At 37.9% G+C, this 18,100-nt stretch overlaps 1 protein-coding gene across 4 annotated transcripts in view; it reads left to right on the top strand.

Moving 5' to 3' along the window:
- Window positions 1-1,127: 1,127 nt before the first annotated feature.
- LOC114256229 (alpha-mannosidase I MNS5) overlaps window positions 1,128-18,100 on the top strand; it is a 29,203-nt gene continuing 12,230 nt past the window's right edge. Inside the window, exons 1-11 of one of the 4 annotated variants that reach the window (XM_082909668.1) lie at window positions 1,186-1,376; window positions 2,281-2,426; window positions 2,522-2,593; window positions 2,806-2,848; window positions 2,934-2,999; window positions 3,078-3,139; window positions 3,283-3,382; window positions 3,578-3,760; window positions 6,988-7,036; window positions 7,119-7,298; window positions 7,555-7,675. In XM_082909668.1, coding sequence (XP_082765794.1) covers window positions 2,831-2,848; window positions 2,934-2,999; window positions 3,078-3,139; window positions 3,283-3,382; window positions 3,578-3,760; window positions 6,988-7,036; window positions 7,119-7,298; window positions 7,555-7,675 — 779 coding nt within the window. In that variant the 5' untranslated portion in view covers window positions 1,186-1,376; window positions 2,281-2,426; window positions 2,522-2,593; window positions 2,806-2,830. Of the gene's footprint in view, window positions 1,377-2,280; window positions 2,594-2,805; window positions 2,849-2,933; window positions 3,000-3,077; window positions 3,140-3,282; window positions 3,383-3,577; window positions 3,761-6,987; window positions 7,037-7,118; window positions 7,299-7,554; window positions 7,676-18,100 lie in introns of those variants that run through there. The other 3 variants (XM_082909667.1, XM_082909669.1, XM_082909670.1) reach the window with 3 other exon arrangements.

Below are 18,100 nucleotides of genomic sequence, written 5' to 3'. Positions count from 1 at the left end.
TAAAAATTACGAAAACAAAAAAGAGTGCTCATTTGTACCTAATTGATAAATAAAAAAATTATATGAAGGTTATGAAGTTTTTTTTTTTTTTTTTTTCGAATATTGAAAAGGATAATAAGATGTGTCATCACGCTAATATTTGAGTATTGAGACAACTCTTTGATATTCCTGTCATTTGGTAACATTTACGTTTTTAATTTTTTATTTATATTTATAAAAATTTAAAAAGTTTAAATAAAAATTTGTTTGGTAAAAGTTTTGATTTATAAATCAATGGTCACAGTTTATAAATTTGGCCAAAAAATAAAAATATAAAAAATATATTTCCGTTTTGAGTTTTGAGTTTTTTTTTTTTACTATCCAACACTAGCCACCACCTGCCACTATTTTCCACCACCACCACCCACTACCCACCCCTCACCACCACCGGCCACCACCCACTCGCCACCACCACCCACCCCTCGCCACTACCACCACCTGCCATCCACCCGCCTCCACCATCACCCGCCACCTACTTGCCACCATCACCCGCCACCTACTTACCACCACCACTCACCGCCCACCTGCCACCACCATCCACCACCGCCCACCCACCACCACCAGCCACCTGCCACCCACTTGCCGCCACTACCACCACCACCATCACCCACCACCCATCCGCCACCCACCACCACCCACGACCACCACCATCCACTCGCTACCACCTACCACCCGCCATCGTCACCCACCCACCCACTCGCTACCACCCACCACCCGCTACCGTCACCGTCACCCATCCACCCACCTTCCACCACCACCCGCTACCACCACCCACTCACTATCACCCACCACCGTCACCTACGTACCCACCACCATCACCGTCACCCACCAACCCACCACCACTACCCACTCACTACCACCCACCACCCGCCACCGTCACCGTCACCCACCTACCACTACCCACCGTCACTACTTTTCACCATCGTCTTCCGCCGTCACTTGCCATTTCTCACTCTTTTTTATATTTTTATTTTTTTAAAATTATTTTATCAATTACCAAACACGTTTGTAGTTTACGTTTTTCTAAAAATAAAAAAAAAACATAATAATATAAAAAAAAAAAAAAAAGTTTATAAAATTTTTGTCCACGTTACCAAACACACCCGCCATTGTTTGGGAAGTGGGTTTCCCTGAAGCGTGCTTGTCTTCTTCGCTCGTCCACCAGATCTACAATTCTCTCATCTGTACTCTGTCCCAGTCATGTGTCCTCGCAATTCTGGGACATGGGTTCTGATTTTTCTCGTTATATCTCCCACCATCTTCTACAAATCTATGTCTGAACTCGATCCTCGTTGGGCAGCTAAGAAGAGACGCATGAGTGAGAAAGTTCGCAAGATGTGAGTCAAATCCCCATTGAGTTTCACAATTTTATTTTTATTTAACTAGATACCATGTGCATTTTGTGTATTCTGATTTTTTTATGGATGTTGGGCAAATATAAGTCGAAACATCATCAATAATTTAGCTATTTTTAGCTGAATTTATGCAACTTGTTGCTATTTATTTGCTTGGCCTATTTCTTAAATATGGGTTGATTACTATGATGAATCCCAGGTTGAATTTAACAAAAGTTTGGCTGTACACTGTCCAGTTATATAAGCTGTGCTGGGTTCTTGAAAAGTAGGAATTAATCATCTTGGTCCACTTATTCATTTGTTAAATCTCATTTTTTTTAAAATTTTTTTTTTTGGTGTTTGGGAAGATAGGTGTGTTTTTTTTGTGGTTGGACGTGATGTTTGTGAGGAAAAAATTGAAATGATTATGAGATTTGATGTGATATTTTATTTGGATTTGTTTGTTTTGTTTTTGCAAAAAATTTGTCTTTTAGTGAAAAAAATGAAAAAAACCCCAAAAAAAATTGTTGCCAAACACCGCGGTGTAAGTTCTATTTAGAGTTATAGATTTCTGAAAGGAGTGAATTCTCATGTTCAACTTGATTTTTTGGTGTTAACACTAGCAAGTTGTTTACTGTCCACTTTGCGGGTAGTCTTTAGTAATGATCGATTTTATGCATTTTCACTACCCAATTTAATTTTTTTTTTTTGGGGGTCAAATTATGCATAATTAGCATAAATTACTATATCAGTTTGGTTTCGTGTGATGGGGTTCTGTGAAATACAGATGTTGCCATGCCCTATAAGATTTTTGTGGTTTTATTATTTAGTACCCCCCCACTTTATTGCCGTGCTGAATTTTTTGAACTATTGAATATCTAACTTCAGACTTGCGGCCTTTCTATAGGTTTCAATTTAAAAAGTGCCTAGCACTCATCAAAAAAATTATGGAGTTTCTAATAACAACAATTCCAATGAAAGGTATCAAATGTGTCATTGTTTTCCATGTGGTTGTTTGGAAATTAGAGGAAAATAGAAGAAAGGAGTATAACGGTTAGTTTTTGGTTTTTTGATTAAAAAAACTAGTTAACTAAACTATGTCTTTCAATACTTATAGTTTTAGTTTAGTTGTGGCTTTGATTTTGCAGGAAGCAAACTGAAGAATATGTTTGACTGAAAATTGTTTTCCTTTTCCTCGTTCCTTGATAACCAAAGCAAGTGTAGGGGTTTTATTTGAAGCTATTATCAATATATTCTAATTTTTGGGTATGAATGTTGTTATCAAACGAGAAAAGGAAAGAAAACTATGATCAAAGAAAAATGGAAAACAAAAAAGAGGCTTCTGCATTGTTGAAATCTGGCATCTCTTTCTTAACCTTCCAATGTGGAAAACATGCTTTAACAGTATAATGTTTTTTTCCTCCTTTTTCAGGTTTTACCATGCTTATGACAACTATATGACTTATGCTTTTCCGGTTAGTTCTAGTTCCAACTAATTATTTGGGAGAGAAATATTATCTTTGTATAATGACATGAATTTCTATCTTTTTGTTATTGTAGCATGATGAGCTAAAGCCCATTGCCAAAACATACACTGACTCCCTTGTCGAGCTTGGAAATTTGAAGGTAATTTTATCACCTGAAATCCTTTGCAGTTATCAGCGTTAAAGGGATAATTTAATTGTCTACCATCTCAAATTTTAGCTTGAACATTTGCCGCAAGAGTATAATGGATCTGCCCTTACACTTATAGAATCATTGTCCAGGTATGATATACTCTTTCATAGAGAGAAGTTCATTGATACAAGGGTATAGTTGTACTTTTATCTTCTAGGCCATTAAAATATTGTAACAGATCATTATCTTAACACTCTTCGTTTCTATTTTTTTTTTTTTTTCTCTCTCTCAGCCTTGTTATCATGGGGAACGACACAGAATTTGAAAGGGCAGTTCTTTGGCTTTCTGAAAATTTAACATTTGATGTCGATGCAAGGATAAATCTTTTTGAGGTATAACTTCAAAAATTCTAATGTAAAATATAGGATTTAATGTTTTACTCAACACTTCATCTAATGTGGCTTCAATGTCCTACTGAAATAAATCTTGAGTAATGCCACCTTTCTTTTATTCTTTACCAAGGAGTGCTGTTTATGGTGAATCAAGTTGAATTTGGAATGCTTAATCGTGTTTTCGCTATTGTGTAGTGCAACATAAGAGTACTTGGAGGACTTGTTTCTGCTCATATTCTTGCAACTGATTCTACAAACAGGTTGGTCCAAGGAAAGTACAAGAATCAACTTCTTATTCTAGCTGAAGATTTGGGGCAGCGCTTTCTACCTGCTTTTGATACCCCTACAGGATTGCCCTTTGCATGGATTAACTTGAAGGTAATTTTTACGTCTTGCTTAAGTTAAAAGAATGATTTTCAATTTCAAATTAATCCATAAAATGTGAAGTATTCAAAATGCTTCATTTATCTTTGTATAGTAGCTTTGAATTACTTGTTTCCCTTCAGATTCTGAATGATTCTTTTTGCTTGTTGCACTAGCATGGTCTCAAATGTTTGCATTCCAATTCCTCTTTAATCCACAAATTTTGATATTTTTAAGATTCTTCATTTATGCTTTTGGGAAGTAGCTTTGACTTGCTTGAGTCTCTTCATAATCGTGAATGGCTCTTTGTGCTTGTTGCACTAGCATGGTTTCAAATTTTTGAGTTAATAGGGACATGGAGCTTCAATAACTGATTTCATAATGTTGGAAGTAAGCATGGATTATGTTGAAGATGAGACATTTTTAATCTGACAAATGTCCTTGATGTCTTTGTTATTGAAATAAGGAATTTTATTTTTTATTTTTATTTTTAAATTTCAATGCATCAATGAGTAAAAGCTTGAATTGTATGTCCCCTCTTCAAATGAACTTGTTTAGAGTTGCATGGGTAGAGCATCAAATTCCATACAGTGATAGGTGTGTGATGGTTCAATGACCAGAAGGGAACATGTCTTTACTAAAGAGAATAGAAGTTTTTTCTTATCCAAGGGCATGCGTTGCGTCCATTTAAGAAAGTAGGCCGAGGACGGAGAAGTTTTCTCTGCCAAGAAGTGTTTCATGCATCATGAGATAAGCTTTAAAGAAGTAAAATAATCAAATATTTTGAATGATTACTTGAAGGGTTATGCTTGGCCTTACTGGATTATAATTTGATGTTGTAGACTCCCTTCTTTGGGATTGTTTTCCCTTGCATAGAGTGAGCGTCCATATTATAAGTTTAAGAAAGATTCAGGATCTTTGAACCATAAAATGCAATTTCCAAAAAACCAATTCTAATTAAAATGTGAAACACATCTCTCTATCAACTACTGAATAAATTGAGAAGTTACTTCCCGACTGCATTTTTTTGTTCTACTTGTATATTCTTTCTTTTTCTTACTACATTTCACACTTGTTCTCTTAATATCTTGCGATAAGAAAATTAATGCTCATGTGCTTTGCCTAGGAACACATATTAAGCTTTTAAAACAACTCCCTTAAACCATAGTTTCATTTTAAAACCTTCTTCTACCAATTTTTAACAAATAACTATAAATCTATTTCTTCTTTTTAGATCGGCAATAACTAAAAATCTATTTTAGAGCAAACCACAACCTAAGAATTCTCTAAGGTGCTGAAACTTCAAAGGTCCTGCCTCTAGATAGTGTTGGTCTACGAAGCACGGATATCGGTACGAGTACTAATACTAGTACCATACGGATACGTCGATATGGTAAAATTCAAAAAAAGTAAGGTACGGATATGGCTTGGTACGCTTGTAAAAAAATATTAATTTTTAATTTAGAATAATGTAAAAATTAATTAAATTATTTAATTTGTTAAGATCCAACCTATAATTAACATTAATGCCAAAAGTAAATGTATAAATTAAAATTAAATGTCAATATATTAAATAACTTACAAACCATAGTTTAATTTTAAAATCATGCTAAGTATAAAACTAAAAATAAAAAAGAAGTCTAGTGAAAGGACTTCTCTGTAGTAGAAGAAAATATTGTTTCAACTGAGGTACGGTATAGCTTGGGTATATACTAGGTACGTCTAGGTATGCCAAAAATTAAGAAGAAAAAATTTGGGTATGTGTTTCGTGTACCCAGTACGTATGCAGAAGTACCATACGAGGTACCATACGCCTGTAAGTATCCGGTACGGGTACGGCATATTTTTTAAAGTACCCATGCTTCATAGATCTAGATGCAGGACCTTTGAAGTTTCAGCACCTTAGTGAATTCTTAGGTTGTGGTTTGCTCTAAAATAGATTTTTAGTTATTGCCGATCTAAAAAGAAGAAATATATTTATAGTTCTTTGTTAAAAATTGGTAGAAGACGGTTTTAAAATGAAACTATGGTTTAAGGGAGTTGTTTTAAAAGCTTAATGTGTTCCTAGGCAAAGCACATGAGGATTAATTTTCTTATTGCAAGATATTAAGAGAACAAGTGTGAAATGTAGAACAAAAAAAATGCAGTCGGGAAGTAACTTCTCAATTTATTCAGTAGTTGAGAGAGAGATGTGTTTCACATTTTAATTAGAATTCCATTTCCACAAGTTACTCTTTCTTTTTATATGCCTCACAAAATAAACACAATTATTGTGTTGAAAGCAGTAAAATTTAGTTTGGAAATTTTGGAAATTTTTTTTTTGAGAAAAACTTGATTTAAGCTTTTGTATAATGTGTAATCTATGAAGCACAAATGCATCTCTTGAGGTCATGTTTCAGTGTACCACACGTATCGGGCACCAACATGCCGCAGACATGTGTCAGACATGCTTCAAACATGTTGGAGGAAGTGTCTCGTTTTTTCCTCCCTTATGTCGGACACCCTATGGAAATGGGGGGGGACACGCGGTGTCCCATTCTATTTATTTATTTATTTATTTTCACTGGAGTAGCATTACGCAAGGTTGATGAATTTGATAAGAATAAATATTTGACATAAAATAATTATATAATATTTAAATGTATGACATGTAATAATTTTTTAAATTACATACTGTGCACGTATCCCATGCATATTGTGTCCTACATTTTTTGAAAAATTGCATTTCTGCGTTTTCTTGTTCATGCTTCTTAGCATGGAGCTCATGACAGATTTATTATATGCTGTGTGTTGACATTATGTTGTGGTTTTATGCTTGGGACTTCTAGGCTGAAAATGAGTGCCACTGCAGGCTAAAAATAAATACCACAGGCTGGCAAATTAGTAGGCTGATACACCATTCTTTATGATCACAAGATTCATAGTAGTATGAAAGTTGGTTTTATAAATTTGATGCTATTTGAAACGCATAATCATGAACACCTATGGAGCTATAAAAATAAATAAAGCTTCCAACAAAGTGACAAGATTTTAAATTGTCATCCATTTAAACTTTCATTGTGGCATGTGTTGCTTTTCAGAATCTATATTACATTCAAAACATGCTTGGGCATTTTTTTTTTTCAATACGTTCGGTCTTTCCATATTCTCCATTAAAAGATTGGAAAGTATGAATATGGTTTGCTGGTTTTGTTTGTAAGAAGGATTTATGACACCACATCAATGCAAAATTCTGTGGACAGTATGGGGTGATTGAGAATGAGACAACTGAAACAAGCACATCCGGGTGTGGTGAGGAGCACATTTTTTGCAGTTTGAATGAAGCCTTTGAAAAATTTCTTGAAGTAAGCTAATTTTCTATTTACGGATTCAGGTTCACTGATTCTTGAAATGGGAGCTTTATCACGATTAACTGGTGAACCCAGATTTGAATCTGCAGCCTTGCGTGCTCTTCGCAAGTTATGGAGCATGCGGAGTTCTTTGAATCTTCTAGGAACTACTTTGGATGTGGAAACTGGAGAATGGATAGAGTACTCATCTGGGATTGGGGCAGGTATGTTCTCTCAGCTTTGATCCATTCTTGTGATGGATTATGTGCATAAAGTTCATGGGAGTTGCTAAAATACTTGAATCTTCCTTCAGTTGCATTAGGTAGTGTGGTGTTCAAGACTTAGTTATTTGTTAATAAACATGAAATGACTAGTTATACATTGGCATATTGCATTCCTTGGTAGTAATCAACTTCCCTCTCCATATATGGTTTGGAGACATTACTCTTTCTGATGCTGTGTTCCTTGTGGTTTCCTCAGGGGTTGATTCATTCTATGAGTATCTATTGAAAGCCCACATTCTTTTTGGAAGGGATGAGTTTTGGAGAATGTTTCAGTCTGCTTATCTTGGGGTGCAGAAATATTTTAGACATGGCCCGTGGTACAGTACCAGCTAATTATCTTCTAGTTCAATACAATGCTCTTTTCTTTCCCCAATGCAGAACCAGCTGATTAGCTTTTAATGTTCAGAACTGTAAAGTATGCTATCGTGGTCCTGATTTATTTATTTTACTAAATTGATGTTTATGCACCTTGATCATCTTACATCCTGAGAAAAGAGACTAACACCAATTTGGTGGTTCATTTTGTGAGAATAATATTAGTGTAGTATATATTATGTGAATTTTGTTTTCTATTTAGGATTGGTTTAGGTTTGTTCTTGTTTCCTATTTAGGATTAGGTCTAGAATTGCTATATATATATATATATATTAGATGTACACATTGTATTAAAATATAGTTGAATATACAAGTTTATTCAAAAACTTACATGTTATCAAAGCCGTGTCTGAAACCCTTGTTCGAAGCTCCCTCTAGTTCGAAGTTCTCCCTTCGATTTGAAGGTTCCCTCTCGTTCGAAGTTTTCTCCCTCTAGTTCGAAATCATATCTGGTTTGATTTCTGGATTCGATCGAATTCGAGTCATGGGTTCACCTTTTGCTTCGTCTTGCTTGTGCGACTCATTTGAGTTCAAATCGTGACCCGTCAACTTGCGACCCACGTGATTCATTGTAAGACTTCGCATCATAGCCCATTTGGTTCGACTCACCTTGTTCCGTTTGACTCACAACTCATCTGGTTTGCATTGCGAAGTTCTTTGGTTTGAAGTTTTGCTTGTTTGACATCTCTCTGTGGTCTTAAGAGTTACAATTGACATCGTGATCAGCATCAGCCTTTGTCATATCCAAACCTACCTGGTTGGTTCTGGATGTGCGACACTCGCTTGATCTCTCTTATTCTGATTCATCTTCATCTGACTCTGCCTGTGAGGTCTTGGTGGCCCCTGATAGTTGGTTCTATTTTGGGATTAGTATATTTGAGCCCCCTAATTTTTTGTTTATTACACTTTGCCCAATCAGTTCTTTATTTTTGGTTCATTACAATGTTAGGTGATCAGACTCAGGCTATTAGTTCTCCATTTGTCTTCTTGGATTCTGCTAGGCCCAAGGCAAGATGCTTGGCTTCCGATGAGTGTGCCTTTTGCCATCAGAGAGGCCATTGGAAGTATCACTGTCCCAAGAAGGGATGTCTTTTTGGCTCGTCTTCTCAGCAGTCTCGGACCCAGTTTTGCTGTTCTTCTTCGAGTAATTTTCAGGCTCTCGCCAGTTCTACTGCATCCGCTCCAGCTCCTGATATTGACTTGACTGTCTTGAGTGCTCAGATTAGTCAGTTTCAACATATACTGTCTACCTCCTAGCCATCCTCATCTACCTCCATTGTTTCCTCTCTTTATTTAGGTTTGCTTGGGTCTTTTTCAGGTATCTCTTTGTCTGTCTAGATTTTTGACTTTGGTGCCTCTCATCATATGACTCCCCATCTCATCTTACTTCAAAATTGTACTCCCCCTCCTTTTCCTATTACTGTAAATGCTGCTAATGGGTCTGGTTTGTCTGTTATATTTGTTGGGTCTATCTTACCGTCTGCTATGGCTGTCTCTATTTCATCTAGTTTTGATGTTATCTTTTCTTTTTCTATCTGTTTTGTGTAGGATCGGATGTTTAAGTAGCAGATTGGGACTAACCATAGAGTTGGAGACCTTTATGTGGCGGAGAGCTTGCATCTGCCTATGACAACTTCTCCAAATGCTTTTTCCTCTTTTTAGTTAGATTCTCTGTCTAATTCTTTCTACATGTGGCATTCTAGATTAGGGTATTTGTCTGCTAACCGCTTACGGTCTTTAGCTCAGTTAGGTATATTGAGTAAAGTTTCTCTTAGTGAACTTACTGAATGTCGGGAGTGTAAACTTGCCAAAATGACAGCCTTACCTTTTCGTAAAAGTACTTCTATATTTGATACACCGTTTTCTTTAGTTCATACTGATATTTAGAGCCATTCTGTTCTCACCAAAGGGGGTTCTACATACTATGTGCCATTTGTTGATAACTGCAACTTAGAAAATATGAGGAAGAAGAACTCCGAAAATATGAGGAAGAAGGAATATATTTCTGTTATATTCAAAACTTCTTATTTTACAAGACCAAATGACACTCCTTATATAGGAGATATTACAAACATCATTATAACCCATTATATGCCACTTACATATTATATATTACCACTATCTACCACTATCATATTATATACATGCCACTATCTACCACCAACACCACTATCATATTCTATACATGCCACTATCTACCACCAACACCACTATCATATGCCACTACCTTATTATATGCATTAACACAAATTTCCAGCACTCCCCCTCAAGCTGGTTTGAAGATATCTTCCATAGCCAGCTTGCTAGTCAGCTTATCAAATTGCTTCTTGTGTAGTCCCTTCGTTAGCACATCAGCTAATTGTTCACCTGTTGGAAGGTAGGTCATACAAATTATGCCAGCATTGATTTTCTCCTTGATGAAATGTTTATCCACTTCTATATGTTTTGTGCGATCATGTAGAACTGGATTATGAGCTATAGATATAGCTGCTTTGTTGTCACAATAGACCTTCATAGGTGTCGGGTGAGAAAGCTTTAATTCTTCAAGAATTCTTTTAATCCACATTACTTCACAGATTCCATGGGCAACAGCTCTGAACTCTGCTTCTGCACTACTTCTAGCTACCACATTCTGTTTTTTACTCCGCCATGTAACTAGGTTCCCACCTACAAAGGAGCAGTATCCGGATGTTGATCTCCTGTCTGTAACACTTCCTGCCCAGTCTGCATCTGTGTATACTTCAACTTGAATATGTCCATGTTTCTTGAACAGTAAGCCTCTCCCTGGAGTTCCTTTCAAATATCTTAAGATCTTATAAACGGCCTCAAAGTGCTCTGCCCCTGGTGAGTGCATGAACTGACTTACCATGCTGACTGCAAAGGCAATATCAGGCCGCGTATGAGACAAGTAAATCAATTTCCCGACAAGTCGCTGATATTGTTCCCTCTCTTTGACTTCTTCAGCCTTAGCAGCTTGTAACTTCAAGTTAGGCTCGATCGGAGTCTCCACCATCTTACAACCAAGCATACCTGTTTCTCCAAGGAGATCAAGAACATATTTTCTCTGATTAACGAATATACCTTCCTTGGATCTTGCAAATTCCATTCCGAGGAAATACTTGAGGGCTCCCAGATCCTTAATGTGAAATTCTTTTGCGAGTTTCTCTTTGAGGGCTGCTAACTCTGCTTCATCATTACCAGTTAAAATGATGTCATCAACATAAACAATCAAAATTGCAATTTTACTGTTTTTTGAATGTTTATAAAATATTGTGTGATCTGCTTGACTCTGCGAGAAGCCACAACTGATAACTGCCTTCCCAAAGCGTTCAAACCATGCTCTTGGTGATTGTTTGAGTCCGTATAATGACTTGTTCAATCTGCATACTCTGTCGCTTCCAAGTCTCTGCTCAAATCCCGGCGGTAGGCTCATGAACACCTCCTCTTCAAGATCACCATTGAGAAATGCATTTTTAATGTCAAGTTGATGTAGAGGCCAATCTGAATTTACTGCAAGAGATAACAGTACTCTGATGGAATTTATTTTAGCAACAGGAGCAAACGTCTCCTGATAGTCGATCCCATAAGTTTGAGTGAAGCCTTTAGCCACCAGTCTCGCCTTGTATCTCTCAACGCTTCCATCTGCGTTACATTTTATCGTAAACACCCATTTACACCCAACTGTTTTCTTGTCTTTGGGTAGATCAACTATCTCCCAAGTACCACTTCTCCTTAAAGCATTCATCTCCTCCATGACTGCTAATTTCCAATTCGGATCATCCAATGCTTCCTGTATATTCCTTGGAACAAACAAGTGTGAAATCCTAGATGTGAAAGCTCTATGGTTTTTAGACAGTCTTTGATAGGAGAGGTAATTTGCAATAGGATGTTTAATGCAATTTCGGACACCTTTCCTAATTGCTATAGGAACATCAAGGTCGGAAATAGAAGGAATAGGATTACCTAAAATTTCGATGCCAGAACTCGGGTGGACATTCGGGTCATTAGGATGGACATTCGGGTCATTATTCCTCAGATGAAATCGCTTCCTAGTATAAACCTGAAGCTCAGGATTTAGATCATTTTGTAGTACTTCTCCCCCTAAACAAGAATCTTCTTGACTAGGCACCATAGAACTTGGTTCTCCTAAGTGATCATTATCAGACAGATGTGGTTTTTGTGTAGGATAAATGACATTGGGGAGCGGGATAGAAATATCCCAAAAACGGTCTTCTACTCCACTTGTCTCCCCCTGAAGAGAAGTGTTGGGGAAATAGGATTTTGTTTCCACAAATGACACATCCATACTCACATGAAATTTCTTGGTTTGAGGGTCGAAACACTTATACCCCTTTTTGTTTGAGGAATAACCCAAAAAAACACATTTTATAGCACGGGGGTCAAGTTTTGAACGAAATTGACTAGGAACATGAACATAGGCAGTACATCCAAAAACTTTGGCGGGTAAATCAGAAAACAACCTCGTGTCAGGAAAAAAAGTTTTGAGACAATCGAAAGGCGTTTTGTATGTTAACACCTTTGTAGGCATCCTGTTTATCAAATAAGAGGTTGTTAAAATTGCTTCACCCCATAAATATTTAGGAACATGCATGTAAAACATTATAGCACGTGCTACTTCAAGTAGATGTTTATTTTTTCGTTCTGCAATGCCATTTTGTTGAGGGGTATCCCGACATGTAGATTGATGAAAAATTCCCTTTTTTTTCAAAAACTCACCCAACTGCTCATTGAAATATTCTGTTCCATTATCAGAATGTAAAATACCAATTTTGGTTTGAAATTGGTTTTCAATCATATTGTAAAAATTTGTGAATAAATTTTTCACGTCAGATTTTTTATTCATCAAATAAATCCAACATAAGCGGGTATGGTCATCAATAAATGTAACAAACCATCTTTTACCAGAAAGAGTAGTGATTTTAGAAGGGCCCCAAACATCACTATGAATCAAATAAAAAGGTTTGGAAGCCTGGTAAGGTTTTGGCAAATAAGTAGAACGATGAAATTTTGCAAAAATGCAACTTTCACAATGAAAAGAAGAACAATCAATCCCTTTAAATAATTTTGGAAATAAATGTTTCAGATAAAGAAAACTAGGATGTCCTAGCCTATAGTGCCATAGCATTATTTTTTCTCGAACAGAGATTGAACTAGTACTATTAAAGCTCTGAGCTTTTTTATTACTAACAGGTACTTCATCAAAGTAGTAAAGACCTTCAAGCATCCTAGCACGCCCAATCATCATCCCCGAGTTCTGGTCCTGAAATTCACAATGGGATTCAAAAAATGTAATACGACAATTAGAATCCTTAGATAGTTTACTGACAGACAAAAGGTTACAGGCTAAGTTGGGGACGTGAAGAACAACATTGAGATTAATTTTCTCAGTTAGTTTAATAAATCCTTTTCCTGCAATAGGTGAAAAACTACCATCGGCTATTCTGATTTTGTCATGACCGGAACAAGGGAAATAGGTACTAAATAAATGGGAAAAACTAGTCATGTGATCGGAGGCACCGGAATCTATGATCCACGGAGAGAAGTTTAGGCAAGAGAAGGCTTTAGGATTTCTACCTGTTTGTGCCAACAAAACACTAGGAGTACCGGATGAGGAGTTGGATTTTATCAGCTTTAAGAGTTGATCAATCTGCTCTTTGTTGAAGGGACCTGAATCGGCTTCATTAGCGGTAGGAAAGCCACGATTCTTCTCTCCTTGTTTGCTGCTTTTCCAGTTGACAGGTTTGCCATGGATCTTCCAACACGTTTCACGTGTATGGCGAGGCTTGTTGCAAAAATCACACCAGACCCGTGGCTTATTATCAAACCTGCGCTGGTAATTTGCAGCCTTGTTGGCCGCAGCATCGCTAATTAAAGCAGAAATTTCAATTGATTCACCAGTACCTTTTTTCTTAAGCATGACGCTCCTTCGGCTCTCTTCCCTTCTGACTTCGGCAAATACTTCGCCAATGGATGGGAGAGGAGGTCTGCCAATAATTCTTCCTCGCACTTCATCGAACTCAATGTTGAGGCCGGCAAGAAACTTGTAAATACGGCTGTCTTCCACAGTTTTCTTGTGGTGGTTGCAGTCGTCAACCGATTTCCATTCGTATGTGTTGAAGATGTCAAGATCCTGCCACAACCTTTTCAACGAATTGAAATATTTGGTGACGGAATCTTCTCCTTGACGAATCTCTCCCAACTTCAAAGTTAATTCGAAAACTTGAGATTGATTTCCTAGGTCAGAATACATCTGACTAACATTATCCCACAATTCTTGTGCAGTAGGATAGCACATGTAATTAGAGCTTATATCCTCCTCCATGGAATTGACCAACCATGTCATAACCATGGAGTTTTCAGCGTCCCAACTGTCGAACAGCGGATCATTAACAGCAGGAGCCTTCTTGTCACCAGTGATGTAACCGATCTTTCCTTGCCCACGGATATACATCCGGACAGATTGTGACCAGCGGAGAAAATTATCACCATTTAGGCGGATGGTGGTGATTTGGACAGAGTGAGAGTTTGATGTTTTCAACGGAATGGCAGTGGCAGGGGTTGAAGTGGTTTCGGACGTGACTTCCGACATGGCTATGACGGTTTTAGGGCTGCTGTGTTTTTTGTAGCTCTGATACCAACTTAGAAAATATGAGGAAGAAGAACTCCGAAAATATGAGGAAGAAGGAATATATTTCTGTTATATTCAAAACTTCTTATTTTACAAGACCAAATGACACTCCTTATATAGGAGATATTACAAACATCATTATAACCCATTATATGCCACTTACATATTATATATTACCACTATCTACCACTATCATATTATATACATGCCACTATCTACCACCAACACCACTATCATATTCTATACATGCCACTATCTACCACCAACACCACTATCATATTCTATACATGCCACTATCTACCACCAACACCACTATCATATGCCACTACCTTATTATATGCATTAACACAAATTTCCAGCACTGCAGCTGTTACACTTGGGTTTATCTTATGACTCATAAGTTCGATTTCTATCACATATACCGTATCTTTCAGTTTATGATTACTACTCAGTTTGGGTCTACAATTAAAGTGTTACGGTCTGCCTTGGGTGGGGAATATTTTAAAAATGAGTTTTGAGTATTTGGCCAATTTGGGTACCATTCACCAAACTTCCTGTACAGATACACCTGCCCAAAATGGTCGAGCCGAGCGTAAACACCGTTATCTCCTTAAAACAGCTAGGTCTATTCTTTTCTCTACCTCAGTTTCGGCTCCATTCTGGGGGAAAGGCAGTTCTTACTGCTACTTTTCTCCTCAACCGCATATCTACTCCCCTTCTTTTTGGTCGGTCTCCTTATGAGGCTTTGTTCTTCTAAATTCCTAAGTACTCTCTCCTTTGTATGTTTGGGTCTGCCTGTTTTGTCCTTTTTTTTTTTTCCCGCAAAGATAGGACCAAACTTAGTGCCTGGTCTGTTTTTTGTGTCTTTTTGGGTTATAGTCCTACACAGAAAGGCTATCAGTGTTACGACCCTGTTTCCCTCTTCGTTATGTCCCCGTTATGTTTTTTTTCTCGAACGTCTACCTTACTTTTAGCTTCCTCCTCTCACCGCCTCAGTTTCCAAAGAGGATTTGGTTCATATTGATCTATTTCCTTCTGAGGTCCCGTCTGATAAGTACATCTCCACAGTTCCTCCTAAGCTTGTTCCATCTTCTCCTCCTGCTTCACCTCTGGTTGCTTTTGCTCCTTCGGTTTCTTCTCCTCCTCCTTCGTTGTTAGTTTATTCTCGTCGCAAGGCTCCTCCTCTACTGGTTGTCTCTGCCCCTATTGCTGATCCTCCTACTTCTGACGACTTTGATCTTGCTGCACACCGATATCCTACTCGAGCACGTCATCCTTCAAACAGATTGGGTTGGTCTAATACATGTTTTTCTGCTTTCTATCGTACTTTTTTGTCTGCTATTCACTCTTTTTCAAAACCTCAATCTTACAAGGAGGCCTATTAGGATCCTTATTGGGTTCAAGCTATGGAGGATGAGTTGTTTGCTTTACAGAAAACTAGTACTTGGGAGTTGGTTCCTTTGCCTGCTGGTAAGAATCTGGTTGGTTGTAAACGGGTCTACAAAGTCAAGAGTCATTCTGATGGTTCTCTTGAGCGCTACAAAGCTCGTCTGGTTGCTAAAGGTTTCTCACAGGAGTATGGTATTTATTATGAGGAGACCTTTGCTCTTGTTGCTAAGATGATTACTGTCCGTACTTTAATCTCTGTCACTGCTATTCGTTCTTGACCTCTTTATCTGATGGATGTTTAGAATGTTTTTTTTAATGGCCATTTCACTGAGGAGGTTTACATGCGTCCTCCCCTCGGCCTTCACCATTCCTTTGGACAGGTTTATCGCCTTCGCGCGTGCTCTGTATGGTCTGAAGCAATCTCCTCGTGCTTGATATGATCGCTTTCAGGCTGCTATTTGTCACGACCCAAACCCGCCCCTATGGGTTTAGCACCGTAACCGGCCAGTAATCCGTGATTACCGAAGGCTTGCTTAACAGTAACGACAGAAATACAGAGTAAAGGGGCTGGCGGAAGCTAAAACAGTAAATAAAAGATGTCCAATGAGCTGTAAATAAAAGATGTCCATTGACAACCAAAACATATATATATATATATGCAACATATACACAAACATCCATGTCAGGGATCAAATCCCTAACTATAACTGTACAGTCAAGTCTATAACATTTGTTACAAAACGGAGACAGAATGGTGTGGAACTGAGACACCCCAGAGCAGCCCTAGCTTGAACAGACGTGGAACCTCAAAGTGAGGCACAAAGGTTGGCTTGACAAAATGGGAGCTTAACCTGACGCTCCTAGCTCCGGTCCGGTGCTTGGACACCTACATATATATATAAACAGTGAGCTAAAGCCCAGTGAATAACATATGCGTAAAGGGGTTAAGAATGAATGTCCTTTCAGTAATTAGAACAGTCAATTGCATCAGTGAATCAGTCATTTAGAACCATAATAGTCATATGTGGTACATCTATTAGCAAAACAGTACAGTAGGTCTTAATAGACCAAACAGTCAGTTGATGGCCATCATAACAGTAAACAGTAGTGGTTTCAAACATGGGAACTGACAGAGATCTCTGTGACAGTAGCAGTAAAAGTACAGTAACAGTAAATTGCTATGGATGCCACGGATACAGTTTACAAGTAGGACAAATATTCATTCATTAAACAATAACGGTTCAGTAAGTAGAACAGTTGATCATTCAGAAAATAATCATAATTGAACATATTTTTACAACATTGTTACTCACAGAGCACTGGGCTAGGGACAAGCTAACGAGCGTCCTCGGATGTCAACCCTACAGTTGCAGAACGAACACACACTCAGGATTAATAACTTAGCCCCTAACTATACAGGTGTGGTTCTATAACATTATCTTCATTAAGATACCTTAAACTTGGCCTAGGAATGCCTAGGATGGAACGATGATGCAAAAATGCACTTTCAAACACTTTTCAAATTTTTGCTGAAACAGGAGTCTCGCTCGAGCGTGGCTTTCTACGCTCGAGCGGACATGCAGACAAAGGAGCTCCGCTCGAGCGTGACTTCCCTCGCTCGAGCGGACTGTAAACTCATGAAAAAGTATTGGATGCACGATTTTCACGTATGACGGATGCTCGACCTCCGCTCGAGCGTGAGACTCCGATCCTCGCTCAAGCGGATTGCAAAACATATGAACTTCTGGGCATATGCATTTCACGCTCGGGCATGACTTTCTACGCTCGAGCGGAAGTGCATTTACTCAGAGTGTACGCTCGAGCGTGAGGTCCTACGCTCGAGCGTGGGTCCAAAATCTGGAATTTCCAGATTGATCCTCAAGCATGAAACTCGACTTTTAAAGCTTTAAATTTGATTCTTTGGGCTAATTTTCTGGAAAACACTTGAAAACCCATAATACAACATGTTTCAAAGATTAATTTGTAAAATCAAAGCCCATAGGTAAGTCAATGGAACACAAATTCAAAGGAAACTTGAAGAACAATGCAAGAACATCACATGCAAGTTTTCCAATGGATTCCAATGTTCCAAAACATAGCCAAATGCAAGTTTGAACTCCAAAACATGATGAATTCATGGACTACAACCCAAATGTAGACATGCATGTGGAAATTCTTATGAAAACAACCTCAAAATGTTAGAGTCTGTGCATGTATGCATGGATTAGCTACTCAAATCAACTCTTTAATTCAATTCTTGACTCTAGTCACCAAATTTCCATGAATCATGCAAGAAACAATTTAAACACATGAATAAGAGGATGAACTC

Source organism: Camellia sinensis, chromosome 15, assembly GCF_055761805.1.
Source record: "Camellia sinensis isolate YWXY chromosome 15, ASM5576180v1, whole genome shotgun sequence".
NCBI lineage: Eukaryota > Viridiplantae > Streptophyta > Magnoliopsida > Ericales > Theaceae > Camellia > Camellia sinensis.
This window is presented reverse-complemented; position numbering and strand designations above follow the sequence as displayed.